Genomic DNA, 16,764 nt, shown 5'->3' with positions numbered 1-16,764 from the left:
GACCAAAGTGGGTACGGAAGTGTGGGCCACACAACCACATTTACACTGGAATTCACAGGGAAACAATGTATTTGCTAGAAGGAAAACAAAGTAGTTCAGTGGGGCTACTTCTGGTTGGTTTGGGCAGAAGGGTGTGTGGGCTGAGCAGGTAGGAGGCCTCCTGGAGACATTTGGAGTTCATAACCCTGAGTTCCTGGGTGGGGTAGGAAAAAGAGGAGTAGCTTGCCACTTCGTGGTCCGGAAGAGATACGGCACTGCTGGGGTCTTTCTGTTGGCCTAAGTAGGGTAGGGCGCGGTGCATGGGGAAGGCAGAACTGAAGGAAGTGTGGCCTCTTGGAGTAGTAAAAGGGAGGAAGGTATGCTTTCATTTGGGCATGCTTTAATTTTTTTTTTTTCCTGGAGGAGACCATGGCGGGACAGCCTGTGTAGGATGGATTAGCAGGCGCCTCGGTGACCCCAGACGCGCATGTAAACTCCGGCAAGGGTTTAGTTTGCCCGCGGCATCGATTTGCCGCGGTCCCTCTTTGTCTAAGCCCAGCCGGGAATTCCAGCTTTTATTGGGAAGACCGCACTTGGGTGGAGCCGGGCCGGGCGGGGCCGGGTGGGGCAGGGCTGGGCCGCAGGCTGGGCAGGAGGATCGAAAAGCTGAAGTGCTGCCTCAAGCCTAGGACAGTCTTCTGGGATGCCTGACAGCCCCTGTGACAATGCCATCCTAGTGGTTTCCTCGAGGGCACCAGGCCTAGCGACCCAGCCAGGCGCAGTGGGGTGGACCGCGTGGGTCCACCTCGGCCAGTGCCCCACCCCTCCCCCTGCCAGCCCAGGCGAAAGGAGCTCAGAAGGCCCTTTGTTAGGCCTCAGGGTCACACCGGTGCCCCGGGGGCCTCTGAGGGGCAGGAGAGCAGTGCTCTGGGGAAGGGTCTCTGCAGCACAGTTTGGGCTCCCCATTTGGTCTGGTGGGGGCCTTACCCGGACTAGGGTGGGGAGGCTTGGAGAGCCACCACCCGGCCCGGTTTCTTTGCCAGTTTTTATGGCAGAGGGTATTCTGTCTGTTTGCGAAGCTAGCCGCCCTAGTGAGGCCTAGATAGTGGAGTCAGGAGAAGCTGCAGTGCTGGAGTGTCCGGCCTCCTGTATCTGTCCCTGTGGTAGCCGAGCCCGCGTTTATCAGCCAGAGGGTGTGCTGATGGCCAGCCCCCTACAGTCTTCTCTGATTGCCTTCTACATGGTCCTCAGGAAGGAATATCTGACTTGGGGGTAGGAGTTCATTATTAAGGATGCTCTTCTGCGATCTTCCTATAGAAGGTTCCTCTCCCGGGGCACAAGCTCATCTTCGGGTGATCCCAGTACAGGGTCTCACAAGTGGGGGTCCTCACTTTGATGAGGCTTTCTTTTTTGAGCTGTGTCTCCCCAGCCAGCATCCAGGGGTTGGGCTCCCTGTGATTAGACAAGCGGGAAGTCCGCTTGGAGAAGATCCTGACAGCATAAAATATAATTTGTGATCTAAAAGACAGTTTCCAGTATAATCTCATTATGCACCACAGACTCCCGGTGTTATTTTGTGGAAGGCGGACAATGATCAATTTACATTGACCCGGGGCTGGGCGAGCTTTTAGATGGTAATTGCCATATTGATTTGCATGCAAAAAGGAGACCTGCTAAAATTAAAGACCGGAAGCTAAATTAAACTAAATTTATTGTCTAGGTGCAAAACGGGGGAACTGTTGGGGGAGGGGGGTGAGTCAGGTCAGGGCGCCTGGGGCAGAGCAGATGAGAGGCTCAAAAGCTTCGGGAGGTCACAACTTTGCGAGCGATCTTTTTGCCTTTGTAGTTTCATAATGCGGGGAGGGGGACGTGTTCAGGGAAAGTTATAAAAAGGCACTATTGCAGTTAAGGTACCGGTGTCTTTCCAAGCTAATAGAGACAGCGACGGGGAGGGGAGGTTTATAGGGGTCTTCCTGCACCATTTCCGGCACTCCCCACCCCCCATTCCTATTGTTCTGCTGGGGCATTCGCAATCGTGCCAGGGACACCAAAAACTCTAGCTTCTGAAGAGTTAAAAAAAAGGGGGGCAGCCCTTCCCCTTCCCGCCTTGCTCTTTCCCCTTCCCCCCTCGCGGAGCGTTAGACCTTTGGAGAGAGCGTAAGTGTGGAGGGCGCGTCGGGAGCGCGGCGGACCGGTCGGTCTGCGGGACCGTTGGGGCTGCAGGGAGTTCCTCTCTGGACGCTGCGGCCGCAGGCTTGTCTGGATGGCAATCGTTTCGGAGGCTGTCTGCTCCAGGTGGCCTAAGTAGGAGGGGTAGGGCAGGGTGGAGTGGGGGAAGAAGTCTGCGCTGGCCCCTGGCTAACTGTGCTGGGGGGTGCCCTTCCCCGGTAGGGTTGGCAGACCCACCTGAGGCTGGAGGAAGGGACGGCTGCAAACTTGGCCTGCCCTAGGCTAGAAAGTTTAAAAAAGAGAAAGCCACTTGCGGAGGGCTGGCCCGGGGCCAGGGGCCGCGGGGGCGTGTTCGGCTGGTGAGCAGGGTGAGCGCCCGTCACTACTGTTGTCCCTCCGTCCAACTGCTGAAGCCCTTGCCTTCCTTGTTGCGCCGCGGGGCCACTTCTTACTTCCGGAGCTCCGGCGTCCGGAGAACGAATGGTCTCGGACTGGGAAGCCCGCAGGGCTGCTGAGTGTCTTGTGCCCCTGCCCATCCCCACCGAGCTGAGCTGGCAGTGGAACCTGCCGACGTCGACGGGTGTGGGTAGTTTCCGGAGCATCTGAAAGCCCGGAGCGCACCTGGGAATTGAGGATAGCATGGGGAGGGGATGTTGGGCCCTGAGGCTTGTCGCCTAGCGCTTTGGGGAGAAAAGATTGGGGAAAGGAACACCCTATCCCTCAACTTGCCTCCAGGCTTGGCGTTTTGTGGGAACACTAGAGGATCCACTAGGGCCTGACATCTTGCAAGGTAGTTCTCCAAATTCCCTCTTCTCTCCCCACTTTGGTCCCTGGGGCTTTTCGTTTAAACCCTAGGAGACTTAGGCATAGGAGTTCCTTCCAAAGGGCTTTTGCCCTGTCTAGGTAATTTGATTTGTTGCTTTATGTGGCAAAACTATCGTGCAAACCCAATTCCTAGTACCAACAGTCAGCACTTTTCTGGAGACCTGAGAGTGTCGGACCCACCTACCCGGAGAAAGGGAAAGCGGTGTCCTGTTGAGCCTTAGCCTCACATCAGGCCATGTCAGTGTAGGGAGAAGTTGTGAAACGCTTTTCAGTGGACCCAGAGATGACTGAGTGCAGGAGAAACTGGGCTCTTAGGGCTCACTCTGGGCCGAGTCACAGAGGCGTTAAGCGCTGTCTTTTAACTCTGCTTGGGTATGCAAGGCCTGAGAACCCTTCCAAACTTTTTCGAGGAGGCAGTATGTGAAAACAGGGATTTCACATGGCACGATTACAACAGTAATTGGCTCCTCTCCGCAACTCCAGGACTGAGTTTGACCGTGGCCCATTTTTTACTAGCTGTGTGACCTTGGGGGCAAGTTATTTATGGCCTCTGAGCCTCAGTAAGTTTCTTCATTTGTAAGACTGGGAATAATTATCCACCTTTAGGATCAAAGAAGAATACTTGGCACATAGTAGGCCCCAAGGATTAATAATTGCTTTGAATGACTGGTTATGTTCCTATAGGTTGCTGCTCTTTTCCCTGCTGCCCCAGACCCCATGAGATCAGCCGGGCCAGTGTCCAGGGACTGAGGATGCAGGCTAAAGGTCCCCTCCAACAGTATTCCTCTGGATCCCTCTGTGTGGGTTCCTCTTTCCCTTTGTTACAGTTCTTTGCATTCTGCCTTTTAAAGGATTCCATATGAAAGGACTTGAGCTTTTTTTTTTTTTTTTTCCTAAGTGGGATCATTATATGGTTAAGAATTGATTCCAGAACCAGTATAGGTGCTCTTTGGCAAGTCTTCCAGTCATTATTTCAGGGGAAGGGACAGGAGCGGCTGGAGGGGAGAGACCCGCTTGGAAGAGGTGAGAGGGGGTGGCCCGCTGCAGAGGCCAGAGGTGCTGTGGTTTGTTTGATAGGGATTAAGTCCGGATGTTATGAGGACTCAGTGTGGTTTTCAATAAAGTCTGCCAGGGATTGCTTCTTTTATATCGATATGTATTTAAAAAAATTACTAGCATGAGAAGAAAACCAGAGCTGTATGGATCCAGGCCGGTAGTAAGCTACTGTGATCAGGTTTCCTACTCAACTCCCAAAGGGGAAGTCAGCGTTTGATTGAAGCTACACTTGGTTCTTGACTCTCAGGGGATGCCTGCTCTGAAACAGGAGCCCTCCCTCCCTTTCTCTCCCCCTCCCCCCTCTTTTTCCCTTCTTCCCCTAAAAGCCTTTGTGCTGAAAGAGCTTCAGTAGGCACGAATGCCTGGTCCCTCTAAAGCATGCCTTACAGCCTTTGCTGACATTGTTTTGTGAGCAGTGGGTTTTACCAGACCAGCAGTTTCGTCCCCATTTTAGCTCACTGTTTTAGAGGTAGTGTGTGGACAGGATGCGCCTAACTGCGGTGATTGCCACAGTGTGTAGCCCAGCCAGGCCTGGAATCTGAAGACGCCTTAACCTTTGCCCTGGGGGGCGGGGAGCGAAGATGGGGAGCTCGAGGACCCGAGGATTGTTCTGGAGGGTCTGTTTGTTTTTTCCAGCCCGTGAGGCTGAGGGTGGAGTCTGGCAAGCTAGAGAGTACGCTCCAGCTTTGGGTCTGATTTAAAACTTGGTTTAATTGGAGAAACTCCTAGGCATTTCACAGTTATGTACAAATGCAAACTTGAAATAGCTCGAGGCCTACGTCATTTAGGAAAGAATAAATGAAGTACAGAAATGTCCAAACTATGTAAATCCTGGAGTTGTCTGCCCTCCCATAAACACATGACAAGTGCCAAGGCATTTCCAGTCAAAACACCCATGGACCCAGCAGCCTCTATCCTTTGTATTTATTATTTTATTAACAGCATTTTACACAGCATTTAACAAGCACAGCCTGCCTGCTTTGCACTACAACTCTCAGCAGACTGGGGTGGAAAATGGGTGGGGGTGGGGCGGAGTGGTCTCCAGAAGCGACTAGTTGGAGAAGTCTCTCCAGATGGTTAAGGGGGTTCATTTCTCCCTGCTAGGGAGAAGGCAAAATAGCGCTTGGAAGGAAGAGATCCCTTGTCCAGTCTCAGGAGGAAATTTGAAAGTTGCGCCCGCTACAATGTATCTGGTCTCGCCTTCAGTTCCAGACGGGCCAACAAGGCTCCATTTCAGGCCAGTCTGCCCATTGGTTATTGGTGATTTTCAGAGTATTTGTCTGCTGTCGTTATTCCATATCCTGGTGGAAAGTTTATAACGAAAAGTAATGCCTTTCTTAAGTCATAAAATGAGCCTTGTATGATTATTTAATTAAAATCTATTTAAGGACCGATTAGGCGTGTAATTTGCGCTAATAATGACGATTATGGAAATGTTCAACTTAACCAAAAATCATAAAGGAGACATTTTGATCAGTGGGGCGACCAACAAGCATTCAGTGAGTTGGACAATTTCCGAAAGGCCAGAGGCTGTCCTAGGTGGGGCCCGCACAAAGCGCAGAGCTGCTGGCTTCCCTGTCCCGACCCCAGCCTGGCCAGGGCAGGCCAACTCCGGCTTGGCTGAGTGTCCTGGGAATCTGAGCAACCTCTCTTCCCATCACGCTTCCCCAGGCTACCAAGAGGCACAGACTCTGGGAGAGGGCTAATAGACCACAGAGAAATCTGCGAAATGGCGGTGCTCTTTGGCTTTAACAAGCGGCACTGACAAACGCATGCTTCCTTGGCTGGCCTTGGCTGGAGCCTGGAGGGGTGGAGGGAGCGGGGGTCCCTTGTTCCGGAGAAACCTGCCAGCTGCTGGGCTTGGTGCGAAGGCTAAGGCAGACACAATGCTGCTGTTGTTGGTTTGATCTCTAACTGTGGATTGTTAGTCTGGCTTTAACTATGTGGTAAGGGGGGAATGTGAAGGCTGTTTACAGCGAGTGCAAATAATGTGACAGCTGTTGGCGCGCGAGCAGCGCTGCGCCTCCTCAGCACTTACACAAAGCGTGCACTATGCAGGCCCGCAGGCCTGTGCAGGAGCTGCAGAGGTGGCCGGCACTTTCTGGCCAGCTTGTCCTCACATGAGGAAGAGAGCACTCCTTCAGCAGCAGCGCCGCGCCCCCCGCCCCCCCTCGTGATACCTTTGTGCCTTCGGAGGGGTGAGGAGGGGTGTATTGTCTGTTGTGGCTTAGGGAACTTGTTAGGCAGAGGTGGCTGGAGAAGACCCACTTGTGAGTGTCACTTTCTGGAGGGTTTGCCTAGGATCCATGGACCTGAGTCCTCAGCTACTTGTGGCAGTTTGTAAGATTTGGGAAAATAACTTCCAGCTCCCTAAGTAAGCTTACTGGAAAGAACATGTTAGTAACTGAAGGCTTTCTGGAGGTCGCAGAGGCTCTGAAGGTCGTTGTTCCCCTCTGGAATGGTCCTCTTATTCACACAAAGCTAGCAACAGCAGGCATTGTGTTCTGGCCACTGTTTCCCAGTGGAAATGCAAGTGGGTAGGTCCAGGACCCAGAGGAGGGTGTATTTCTGGGAAAGGGGGGGTACAGGTTGGCTCTTGGTTCCTCTTGTCCTTTAACCTTCCTGTTTGCCACAACCCATTTGCCTTCAGCAGCAGGACATAAAAGTGCTGCCCCTGAGGCCTGCCAGCAGTGCCACCCACTCAGGGCGCCAACTAGATGCCCACTGCCACAAGCCTTCTCTGAGTTCTGGTCCCGCGCCAGACCTACAGGCAGGCCCCAGAGTTGGGGAGGAGGGCTGTTGGTGGCAGCTATCACCTGCTTGGCCAGTCCTGGAGATGCACGTGCGTCTGCGTCTGGGCTGTCCCGGGCCATCCGGGGCCAAACGGGGTGTAAGCCTTCAGCCCCCAGGAATACTAAGATAGACCTTGGCCGCCCCTGGGGGCTTGGACCAGTATTTAGGGCTGACTTAATTCTACACCCTTCCTGTCTCTGTGACCGTGGCTGGCCCCTGGGAATAGAGCCTACAGGATACTACAAAGGTAGTTCATCCCCAGGTCTACCCTCTGAGTTTTAGTGTGGACTTCTGCATCTGGTCGGGTTCCCTGTGGGGAGCTGGGAGATGCTTCTGGAGTGATACATGAACTTCGGTGCCAGTTCTATAAATTGGTCTCTCTTTATGACGTGTGCCATTTTCTGTAGGAATGTTGCTTGCAAAACGAGTTTCGCCTTGGAGGAAAGGCGGAAAGATAAACAAGTCTGCAACGTCAAAACACTGGCAGTCTTTCCCTCCTTCCAGCTCTCTTAAAGCAGCCGGGCTGTATTTCCAGGATTTAGACTCATGCTTGTGAGGAGGGACTCGCTTGGCTTTTTTTTTTTTTACCCCCAAGCAAATGCAAATTAGAGAAAAATAATTTTCTTTCAACGATATGCAATGTATTAGTCACTTGTTATCGTGCTTGGAGGCAGGCCTCATTTGCGCGTCTGCCAGCTCGCTCACATCTGCTCGCCCCTGTTCGGGGCATTTTAACCTTGGCGAAGTCGTGTCTAGTCCCACGGATCAAGGAGGAGTAATTAAGCCCTGAACAGCTACAAAAATTCATGGGCCTCTATCTATAGCGGAGTTGTTCCACGGATTTGTTTTGGGGTGTTTTGAGTTCCAAAACTGAGTGGCAGACATGGGATTCCTATTGTTCCTTATAAAGACAGTGGGTATCCCTCTCCTCAGTCCCTCATCTCAACCTTCTAGGACTCCCAGGCTCTGCACAGTCAGCGAGGAGCCCTGCATTTTCCGCATCTTTTATGTGATAAAAGTTCCTTTGTGCTTCCTGTGTATTCTAATGATAGCAGTTATTAGCCTTATGATATAGCTTGCTCCTTTCTGTTGGGAGGGGTGGCATTAAATGCCTTCTATTCCTACAAAGCCTTGATAGAGACAGAAGGACATTGATGCGGCCTTTGGAGGCTTGGTGTGGAGCATTTGTTCAGCATCTGCCTCCGGGTGGTGTAGACTGGGGAGTAGGGAGTAGACCTAAAGCAGGGTGTGTGAGTTTTGGAGGCCAGGAGTAAGGGAAATTCCTGAGTTTCTTAGGTTTCCACTGCGGGGTGGCCTCCTGTTCAGGGACACCTGTCTCCAAATTAACCTCCTCCCACCTTCTTGAATACACAGGTGGGTCCCTGACTCCTGGTGTGGCCCAACAGTGGAGGGAAGTGAAAGGAACAGGACGCCAGGACAGGCCATCCCGGGAGGAGGGGAAGTGTACACCCAGGGTCTCTGAGAGATTGAGTACATGATCTCCGCCAGCCACTCTCGGTCAATCCCAGTTAGTGTGTCCCCTCCCTGGAGCCTTAGCAGCACCCTCCCCGACTTCACAGTTGGCTGCCCTTGGCTCCCATCTTTCTAGAGAAGGCCTCCAGAGAAGCAACCCTCCAGTCTGAGCAGAAGGGAGCCCAGAATGCTGGCGGGAGGGGTCTGCACCGCTGATTCCTGGATGAGCTTGACAACATTTCTTCGGTTCTCCTGGGGCCCACCCAAAGTATCTTTTTGTCAGAGATTCAGGGCCCAGTGCAGGAGGTTTGGTAGAAACTGGAAGCTGGAGAAGGGGGACCACGGAAGCTCGCACTGGGCTGCAGGGTCAGAGGGGTTAACTAGAGTCCGGGATTGGGGAGGTTGGCGCCTCTGGGAGAGACTGCTGGAGTTCCTGGAAGACCCGCCAGGGGCATGCATGTCTCGGTGTGGGTGTGTGCCCTAGTGGCCTCCCACTCTGGGACCTTGGCAGAGGAGGGGGCTGGTGAGTCCTGAGCTGCTCAGACGTGTATGGTGGGAGAGAAAATCCCTTTGTTGCAGACCGATCACGCTCGGCGGAGGTGCTGGAGGAGGGGGCCGCCCCTCCCCCCTCCCCCTCTCCACTGCTGCCACCGGAGGGCCAAGTTCACTCTGCTCTGACCCAGGTGCTCTGGGAGGAGGTTGGGAAGGTTCTGGATTCTTGAAAGGCCAGGGCTGCTGGGCAGCCTGCCTCCTTTTGCTCCCAAGCTCAATCTTACTAATGCACTAATGCAACAGTGGGGGACCCGGATGAGGACGCCCCCAGAGGCTGTAGCCATGGCTATAGCTTGGAGTGTGCCAAGATACAGCACCTGGCCAGGCTGGGTTCCATCTCCCAGTGCCATGGGGTGCAGGGAGGGACCGGGCCAGCAACCTCCCTCTGCCACGGAAGCTGCTTGGCCCAGGTCCCGGTTAACCGCTTGGGGGTCCCCAAGTCTCCAGATACATACCCCTGGCAAAGCAGGCCAGGAAGACCCGCCCACACTGCACATGCGAGAAAGCTTTTTCTTCGCATCTACCACCCCCACAAAGCCCTCCCCCCAACATCCTAAAATAGGAACTTCTTCACCCCTCCCTGCCTTGACACCAGGAGCCGTGCTGCCGTGACTCAGTCTGGGTTTGGAGTTGCCCCAGGAAGGGCTGGCGCTTGCTTTGGCTTCGGTGAAATCCACAAAACTCCGCTGAAGGCCCTCACTGGCTGCCTGAGCCCTCCCCCGGGATGGAGTGGTTCCGTGCAGCGAGTGACCAGGCTCCGATCCGGGGCTTGCCGCACAGCCCACTCGGTGCCCTCCGATGCTGTCCAGTGAGGGGAAGCATGGCCAGCTCCAGCTATTGCCAGGCAAAACCCGGGTCCATAGTACAGCTGAATCCCCTGGAAAACACAGTGCCAAATATTTACAGAGTGGACCGAGGTTGGAGAGGTTCCGCCACCTGCCCAGAGACACACTGGCGGCGAGGGGGGGCTGGGAGGCTTCGGTGACCATGTTCTTCCTGCGTGTTCTGCTCAGAATCAGCCACGTAGGCAGTGAGAATCCCTCACCTGAAGAGGACCCAGACACTGGTGCCTGTTCTGCCATCTGAGCCAGAGGCCACTGCAAACTGTCCAGCCCTTTTGGCCACTGACTGGATGGATAACTGCCCAGTGGGGAGGGGGGCAGGTTGCTAGTGAGAGGACTTCAGAAAGAACCGAAACCGAAGATGGGGCACCATCTGTATGTGTGTGGGGAGCTGGGGGGCATGGTTTGATTTCTGGGTGTGGGGCTGTTTCCATGGTGATGTGCCCATATTGTTGGTGCCCCTTGGGAGAGGAAAGGAAACTGGCTGCCTTGGGGGTGGAGCTGTGGAAAGTGGCCTGGTGCAGGAGGAGCTGGAGTGGGAGGAGGAGGATTAGGAAGGGACCACACTGCTCCCCTCCTTGCTCTCTGCTTGCGCGCCTTCCTTTCAACCTGCCTGCTGCTGTCTGCAGGGGAAATCTTGGCCTGGAAAGAAAAAAACAAGTGTTCTGTCCTTTTCTCCGCGCATCTGCAAAGGTGTCCTGATGGCAAGAACCAGTGAAATGACAGCCACGAGTGCTCCCTGGGGCCCGTCGTGCTTCCTTACCTCTTTTCACAAAGGGCAACAGTGCCCCTTCTCAAGGATGCCAAGGTTGGGGGACAGCTCCTTTCCAAGGACCCTCTTTGACCCACTTCTGCCAGCCAAGCCCTTCTCCCCAGGGTCAGGGCCAGGGACGCAGGTTCTCTAACCATGACCTTTGGCTGTGGAGCAGATGACCTCTTCAAGTTTGCCCGGGTGACCCAAGCTCTCCCACGCTTTCAGTCACCAGGAGGATAAGAGCCGTGACCACACTGTGCCTGTGATGTACAAGCCAGGTTTCTCCCTGGAACTGGCTGACTGTAGTTCAGGCTGTTCTCTAGGAACCACCCTTTCTGGTCTGGCCTCTTCGTCTCTATCCCCGCTTCTTACCCCTTTCTCCACTGCTGGAAGAAAGAGTTAAAACCCAGCGTCAAGGTACAGCTTAGCAGCTCGCACTGGGAACAGGTTGGTGCTTGTAAAGTGCTTTTCATGAGTGACTTCACACATCTTGGCACTTCTAGAAGCAGAGGCTGCAGGGGGAAGGGGGGAGGGTGGTGGCTGGAGTTGAACCCTGGGGGCAAATGCATCTCTTACATATAGCCGCCAGGGCCTTGAGGTGCTCTATCTGTTATCCAAATCAGATCTTTCTGCCCTTTCCACCTTCTCCCAAGGCCAAGGGTCAGCAAAGTCAATTTTAAAGCTCTTTGCCTTAGAGGTTTCAAAACAAAACAAAACAGAAAAACCCAAGGCCATAGCCATTTCAGCAGCAGCTTCTAGAAGTGGTATGCCTTTTCGTCGAAGTATCCCTGCGCTTTGCGTCTCAGAGAACCCCGGTGTGGCTATAGGTGACTGCAGGTGACAGGTAGTCTTGCTTCAGGGGCTGGCCTTTGCCAAGGATATTCCCGCTGGGTCTTGGGCAGTTCTTGTTTGTCACCCAGGGGAAGTGCCGGGCAGGGCCGCTTCTCATTGGCTCTTTCCATTCTGCTCCTCTTTGGCCAGGCCCCTGAAGAGTTAAAAGTCTTTAGCTTGTTGCAATGAAATTATGGTTGGCAGTGGCGCCGCTGTTTGTTCAACAGACCTCCACTTTTAAACAGTTCACAAAAAGTTCATGGGGCAGCTAGAGAGAGAGAGAGAGAGAGAGAGAGAGAGAGAGTGTGTGTGTGTGTGTGTGTAGTCTGCAGTAGGATCCCACAGTGCACCCCTTCCCCTTTGCTTCCTTGCGTTCATCCTCAGCCCCCTCCTTCCAAAACCACACATACAGAGAGGACACTAAATGCGCTCCTGGTCTCCACCCTCTGTCTGGCCCTGTGCATGTGAAAACGCTTCATTCTGATGGCCGGTGTCATTTATCTGTGCGGCATTAATATTGAAAACCCTGAAGGACAGTCCTGGAGAATAGTGAGCACACAGGGGTCCCGCACACCTCCAGGCTACCTTGTACTGCCTCCCCTTATTCCAGGCTGCCTTCTCTGAAGAAAACTCTTTCCAGAGAGGGGGCCACTGACCTTTTTGGGGAGGGGTCAGGTACCCCGTGGGTGGCAGCTGCTGCTGCTGCTGTTGATGATTTTGTTCCTTAGTAAGGTGCTTGAAAGCCCCTTCTCCAACCTGGTTGGCTGCTCAAGGAGATGTGGAGGAGCCAGCTTGTTTAGTTAATTTATTTATTGTATTTGGTTTTTTGAGACAGGTTTTTCCTATGTAGTTCAGGCTGGCGTTGAACTTGCAGCTATCCTCCTGCCTCAGCCTCCCAAGTACTGAGATTACAGGTGTGCACCACCATACCTGGTGAAGCAGCTTGTCTAAAAGGATACCACAAGATTGACTTTTTTTAGGTACAGCTTCTCCCTTCACCCTTTCCTCTGGAGCTTGATTAAACAACCCCTTTGCTCCCGGTGGGATGTGTGCATTGCATCAGTGTGTGCTGAGGGGATGCCGTGTTGTGGTTCCACTGCTGCAGCCCCATGACCAAGACACACTGGCACCAAGGAATGGTGCTCTACTTTCTTTTCCTATTAGGCCACCCAGAATGTCTTCCTTTTGTTGGTAGAATGGGCAGTGATGGCTGGGAAGATGGACACGCCGTGGAATGTGCCGTGTGGTCTGCCCAGCACTGGTGGTGTGGCCTTCCCCACTTGCTTTGTATATTTGCACAACCAAAAAAAAGCTTATGATCCCCCTCGCCCACCAGTCTTCCCCAACACCCAAGTTGGTCTTTTGGGGGGAGTTGTGGCTAGCTAGCATCTTGGAAAGGTCTGGTGTGCCTGAAGAAAAAGACACTTCCTAGGGAAACAGCGTCCTAGGAGCCCACCCTGCCCGATGATGCCTCTGCAGATTTCTGCCTCTTCCTCTGGCCCTTTCCCTTCCAGCTTCACTGTCGAGCTCTAACTATGCATGGTGTGTCGGTGCACGTGGATTTTGATTAACAGATGATGTTCTATAGGGTGGGGGACGCTGGTGGACAAAGACCTAGTTAGGGACAGAGACACTCGGAAGAGTAGCTTGATTTTTGGATTTAGTGCTGGACTGCTCTCCCACCCCACCCCCAGTCACTGGGGCAGAAGAGTCCCCAGACCTGGTTCTTCCAACCGCCCGACCTGGCAGTCTGTTCCTCCCTGTGCTAAAGTGTAAAAGCAAGCATTTGCATATTTTCTCCTGCTAACAAAGGAAATGTGTCGACTTAGGGAACATTTGGGCTTTCGGAAACTGTGTGGGTGGGTGTGTGAGGGAGGAGAAAGAAAAGTTCCCCTGATGCTCTGCACGCCAATTATTTCACACTCAGGTTTGGGTCCAGTGGAAAACTGCCATGGCCGGTCCTGGACAAGGGAAACTGAGATGTGTTTGTGAGCAGGGAATTGCCGAGGGCCATCGGTCCCAGGCATTAAAGGCTCCCCTACTTATTAACCCAGCATTTAACAGCAGGATATGGGCTGAAGCGCAGTCAAAAGAAACGGCTCAACCTCCAAAGAGCAATTAAAATCCTGCACGAGGATAAATCACGCGCCGTGATAATCCTGTTAATAAAATGCAGCTTGTCCTGACCCTTCACTCATGCAGCAAACTAGAATGTGATGTGGGTGGGGGCAGTGGGCAGAGAAGGTAAGGGGGGAGGTGGTCTGGGATCCTCTGGCTCAGCAGCCTCCCCCTCCCGGGAGGTGGAAAATGGGTGGCGTTTCCCAGCTCCCCGTGTGTGCTGACCATCGGTGGGAGAGCCCATCAGCCTGGGCTGCAAAGACTTGTGCGCTTGCTAATGATTTCTTGTCCCCAGCGAACGAGCGTCATTGAATTACTCAGCCTCCTCCCTCTGCAGCTCCCAGGAAAAACCACCCAGGCAAAACCACCCAGGTTAGGTGCTTAATCTAATCTAGGGCTCTCGGGTGGGGCAGCTGAGCCGCCCACCGACTCTTTCACCCCCTAATCTGTACGTTGCACACACAACAGCTTTGGAAGTTCAGCCCTAGAAAGGAGCCAGAGCTCTGTCTGCGGCCAACACCTCACTGTTGTTCTTTCTCCCTGTCAGCCCCAAGAAGAATCAGTGTGTGCCTGCCAGGGCCACCTCAGGGCAGTGGCCCCTGTAGCTGTTGCTCTGTAGCCTCCCCTTGAGTAAAGGCTTCCTTCCCTCTGTTGCAGCCAGTGAGTGGCAAGAGTGATTTTCTCCCTTGACCACCACTTCTGTAGGTTGGGAAGAGGGGGCAGCTGGTGCAAGGACGTGTGCGGTGCCCTGGATGGGGCCACATGTTTCACTTTCAACTGCTCCTCTCCCCTGCTGCCTCCTGCCAGGGAAGCTGCACCCCCCCACACCCCCCGAATGCCTGCTTGGGTCAGGTGGGTCCTTAGCTCATGGACGTCTGTAGACCATCAAGCACGGCCTGCGTCCTGTATGAATTGCCTCTAAAGAAGCCTTCCCTAGTTCCTCATTTGGCTGTCCTTTACTCAACCTCCTGGGATTTTTTTTTTTTTTTTTAAACAGACTAGACGCTTGAAGCAAAGCTGCCATCCAAGAAGACGACATGCTTTCAGCAACCCCCCTGTATGGGAACGTTCACAGCTGGATGAACAGCGAGAGGGTCCGCATGTGTGGGACAAGCGAAGACAGGTGAATGTGGCCCCCACGCCAGGCCTGGGGAGGGAGAGCTGGTCACCATCCCCACGCTCCTGAACAGAGCCTGTGCCGAAGCCCTCCTTACCTTCTCACAGCCGGAGGGGACCCAGAAGGGCTGGGGGAGATCTCCCACCTAGCTGGCGGCCCTTGATTTACAGTTTGAACAGGCAACCGTCTCAGCGAAGCATTGCCGCCCTTTAAAAGATTAGCCCCTAAAGCGGCCTTTCAGTGCACTTTCGTCCTTAATTTATTATTTCATATTTATGAAGGAGAATTAATCCCAGTGTATATGCTGCTTTAACTCTAAATGTCAGGAATGTGGGCCCAGGTGGATCAGCATTCCATGTGCTTTTAAAACAAATAGTTTGCTCAGTAATGAATGGGGAGGTGGCCACCCTTGCCTCGAGTGCAGCCCCAGGGCTCGGGTTACCCACTGCTGCCCGCCTGGTGGGGCCGTTGCCCCCTGGCTTTAGCTTCCCAGCAGCTCTGTGTTTTGGTTCCTAATCAGACATTTTGGAGTGAGGTAGTGGCAGCTGAGCAGCAGTAGGTGATTGAAGCTGTTCTTTGGGGTAATGATGAAACTTTTCCTCTGCTGCTTGTGAACAGTTTTATCCCGGGGATTTGAACGTTGGCACCGAGCACTTTCTCTATCGATGCTTTCTGATGATAACAAGTCCCAGGGAAGCCGCAGCAGCCTGGCACAGATGTGCAGCTTCCTCTTCAGCTCGGGCAGCTGACGTTTGTATGATGCTAGTGTGTATCTCCCCCATCATTTCAGTAAAGGCAGTCAGTCACATGACTTCATTATCACCATGGAAACCACTTTCATAGCACATTGTCTGTGATTTTGTGGGGGGGGGGTAAAAATTTGCCCTGGGGCTGGACATGGTGATTTATGACTGTGTGCCTACAATCCCAGCACTCAGGAGGCTGAGGCAGGAAGATCACCAACCTGAAGTATACATAGTGAGACCCTATCTCAAAAAACAAAATAAAACAAATAACTTTCCCCAGTGACTGCCATAGAAAGTAGTTGATGAAGGGGGCCAACCCATAGTCTCTGACCTCCCAGCATGATCCTCATCTTTGGCCTTTCTAGAGAAAAAGGTCATGTGGGAGAAAGGGTTGTTCTTAATTTCGGGTTTACCCACCTTGCGGACATCTGTAATTCATGTCCTCGTACATGAAAGATCCTGTCTTTCTTGTTTGTTTCTCTGGGGTGAATTGAGTCATGTTTTGGGGGCAGTTTTCACAATGGGTCTTGGGGGAAGGGTTAAGGACATGTAGAGAAAAGATTGGTGGAAGCTGGTCTGGTCTGGGGAGATCTGTGAAAGTTAGATTCAAAAAGGGGTGTTCTCACTGGATGTGGTGGCTCATACCTGTAATCCCAGCACTTGGGAGGCTGAGGCAGGAGGATTGCCACAAGTTTGAGGCCAACCTGGGCTACATAGTGAATTCAAGGCCAGCCGGAACTATATAGCGAGACCCTATTTCAAAAACAAAACAAAAAAAACAGAAATGGGTGTTCTCATGAAGTTGGTATGTCCTTTTAAATAGGAAAATTCCTGTAAATGATGGTGACGCTTCAAAAGCCAGACTGGAACTGAGGGAAGAGAATCCCTTGAACCACAACGTGGTAAGAGATTAATGACTTCTGTGGACGCGGTATCAGAGTATCAGTGATCTGTAATCAATTGTGCATTAATTGGCATACCATTAAGGGGCTCTGGAAGGGGCTCAAGGCCCAGCTGAGCAGAAAGCCTCTGGCGCAGGACAGGGCCCCACCCAAGCACTTCTGGTGAGCTTGGTGGCGCGTTTGTTTTGACATGCTCCATCCCATAATGGATCCCGTCCCCTACTGACTGGTGGGATGTGTACAGCCTTGTCTTTGATGAGCTACGTGCCACATCAGCGCTCCCAGCTGGGTTCGTTTCCAGCCTCCACATAGCCGCTTAGGGTTTACCATTCCAGTAAAACATGAAACCCAGGCTGTCTTTTGGGCACCAGGGACAGGAAGTCAAAAGGCACAACCACAGTTTGACCCCTGGCCTCTATTGATTTAGAAATGAGCCGGCTAAAGTTCTCCATTCCAGTTGTCCCACTGAAGATTGTTTCTTGTCCTGTTAAATGATGCCTTCCTACGTCCTCTAGGACAAACGAAGCGAACACACCTACTCCTTGAACCGTAACAGGGCTCAGAGGCTTAATGTGAGTCCTGTAGCCCAGGAGGGGATGTGGAAAAT

The 16,764-nt window shown here is 53.0% G+C and overlaps 1 protein-coding gene across 9 annotated transcripts in view; it reads left to right on the top strand.

Moving 5' to 3' along the window:
* Bcor (BCL6 corepressor) overlaps positions 1-16,764 on the top strand; it is a 97,800-nt gene that overhangs the window by 58,033 nt on the left and 23,003 nt on the right. For 6 of the 9 annotated variants that reach the window (XM_013509214.1, XM_005413280.2, XM_005413278.2 and 3 more), the window contains exons 2-3: positions 14,390-14,515; positions 16,079-16,157. In XM_013509214.1, coding sequence (XP_013364668.1) covers positions 14,430-14,515; positions 16,079-16,157 — 165 coding nt within the window. In that variant the 5' untranslated portion in view covers positions 14,390-14,429. The remainder of the gene's footprint in view (positions 1-14,389; positions 14,516-16,078; positions 16,158-16,764) is intronic. The other 3 variants (XM_013509216.1, XM_013509217.1, XM_005413281.2) reach the window with 1 other exon arrangement.

The sequence above is a fragment of the Chinchilla lanigera genome, unplaced genomic scaffold, assembly GCF_000276665.1.
Source record: "Chinchilla lanigera isolate Chin_1 unplaced genomic scaffold, ChiLan1.0 scaffold00165, whole genome shotgun sequence".
NCBI lineage: Eukaryota > Metazoa > Chordata > Mammalia > Rodentia > Chinchillidae > Chinchilla > Chinchilla lanigera.
The sequence above is the reverse complement of the archived record's forward strand: the minus strand, read 5'-3'. Positions and strand labels throughout refer to the sequence as shown.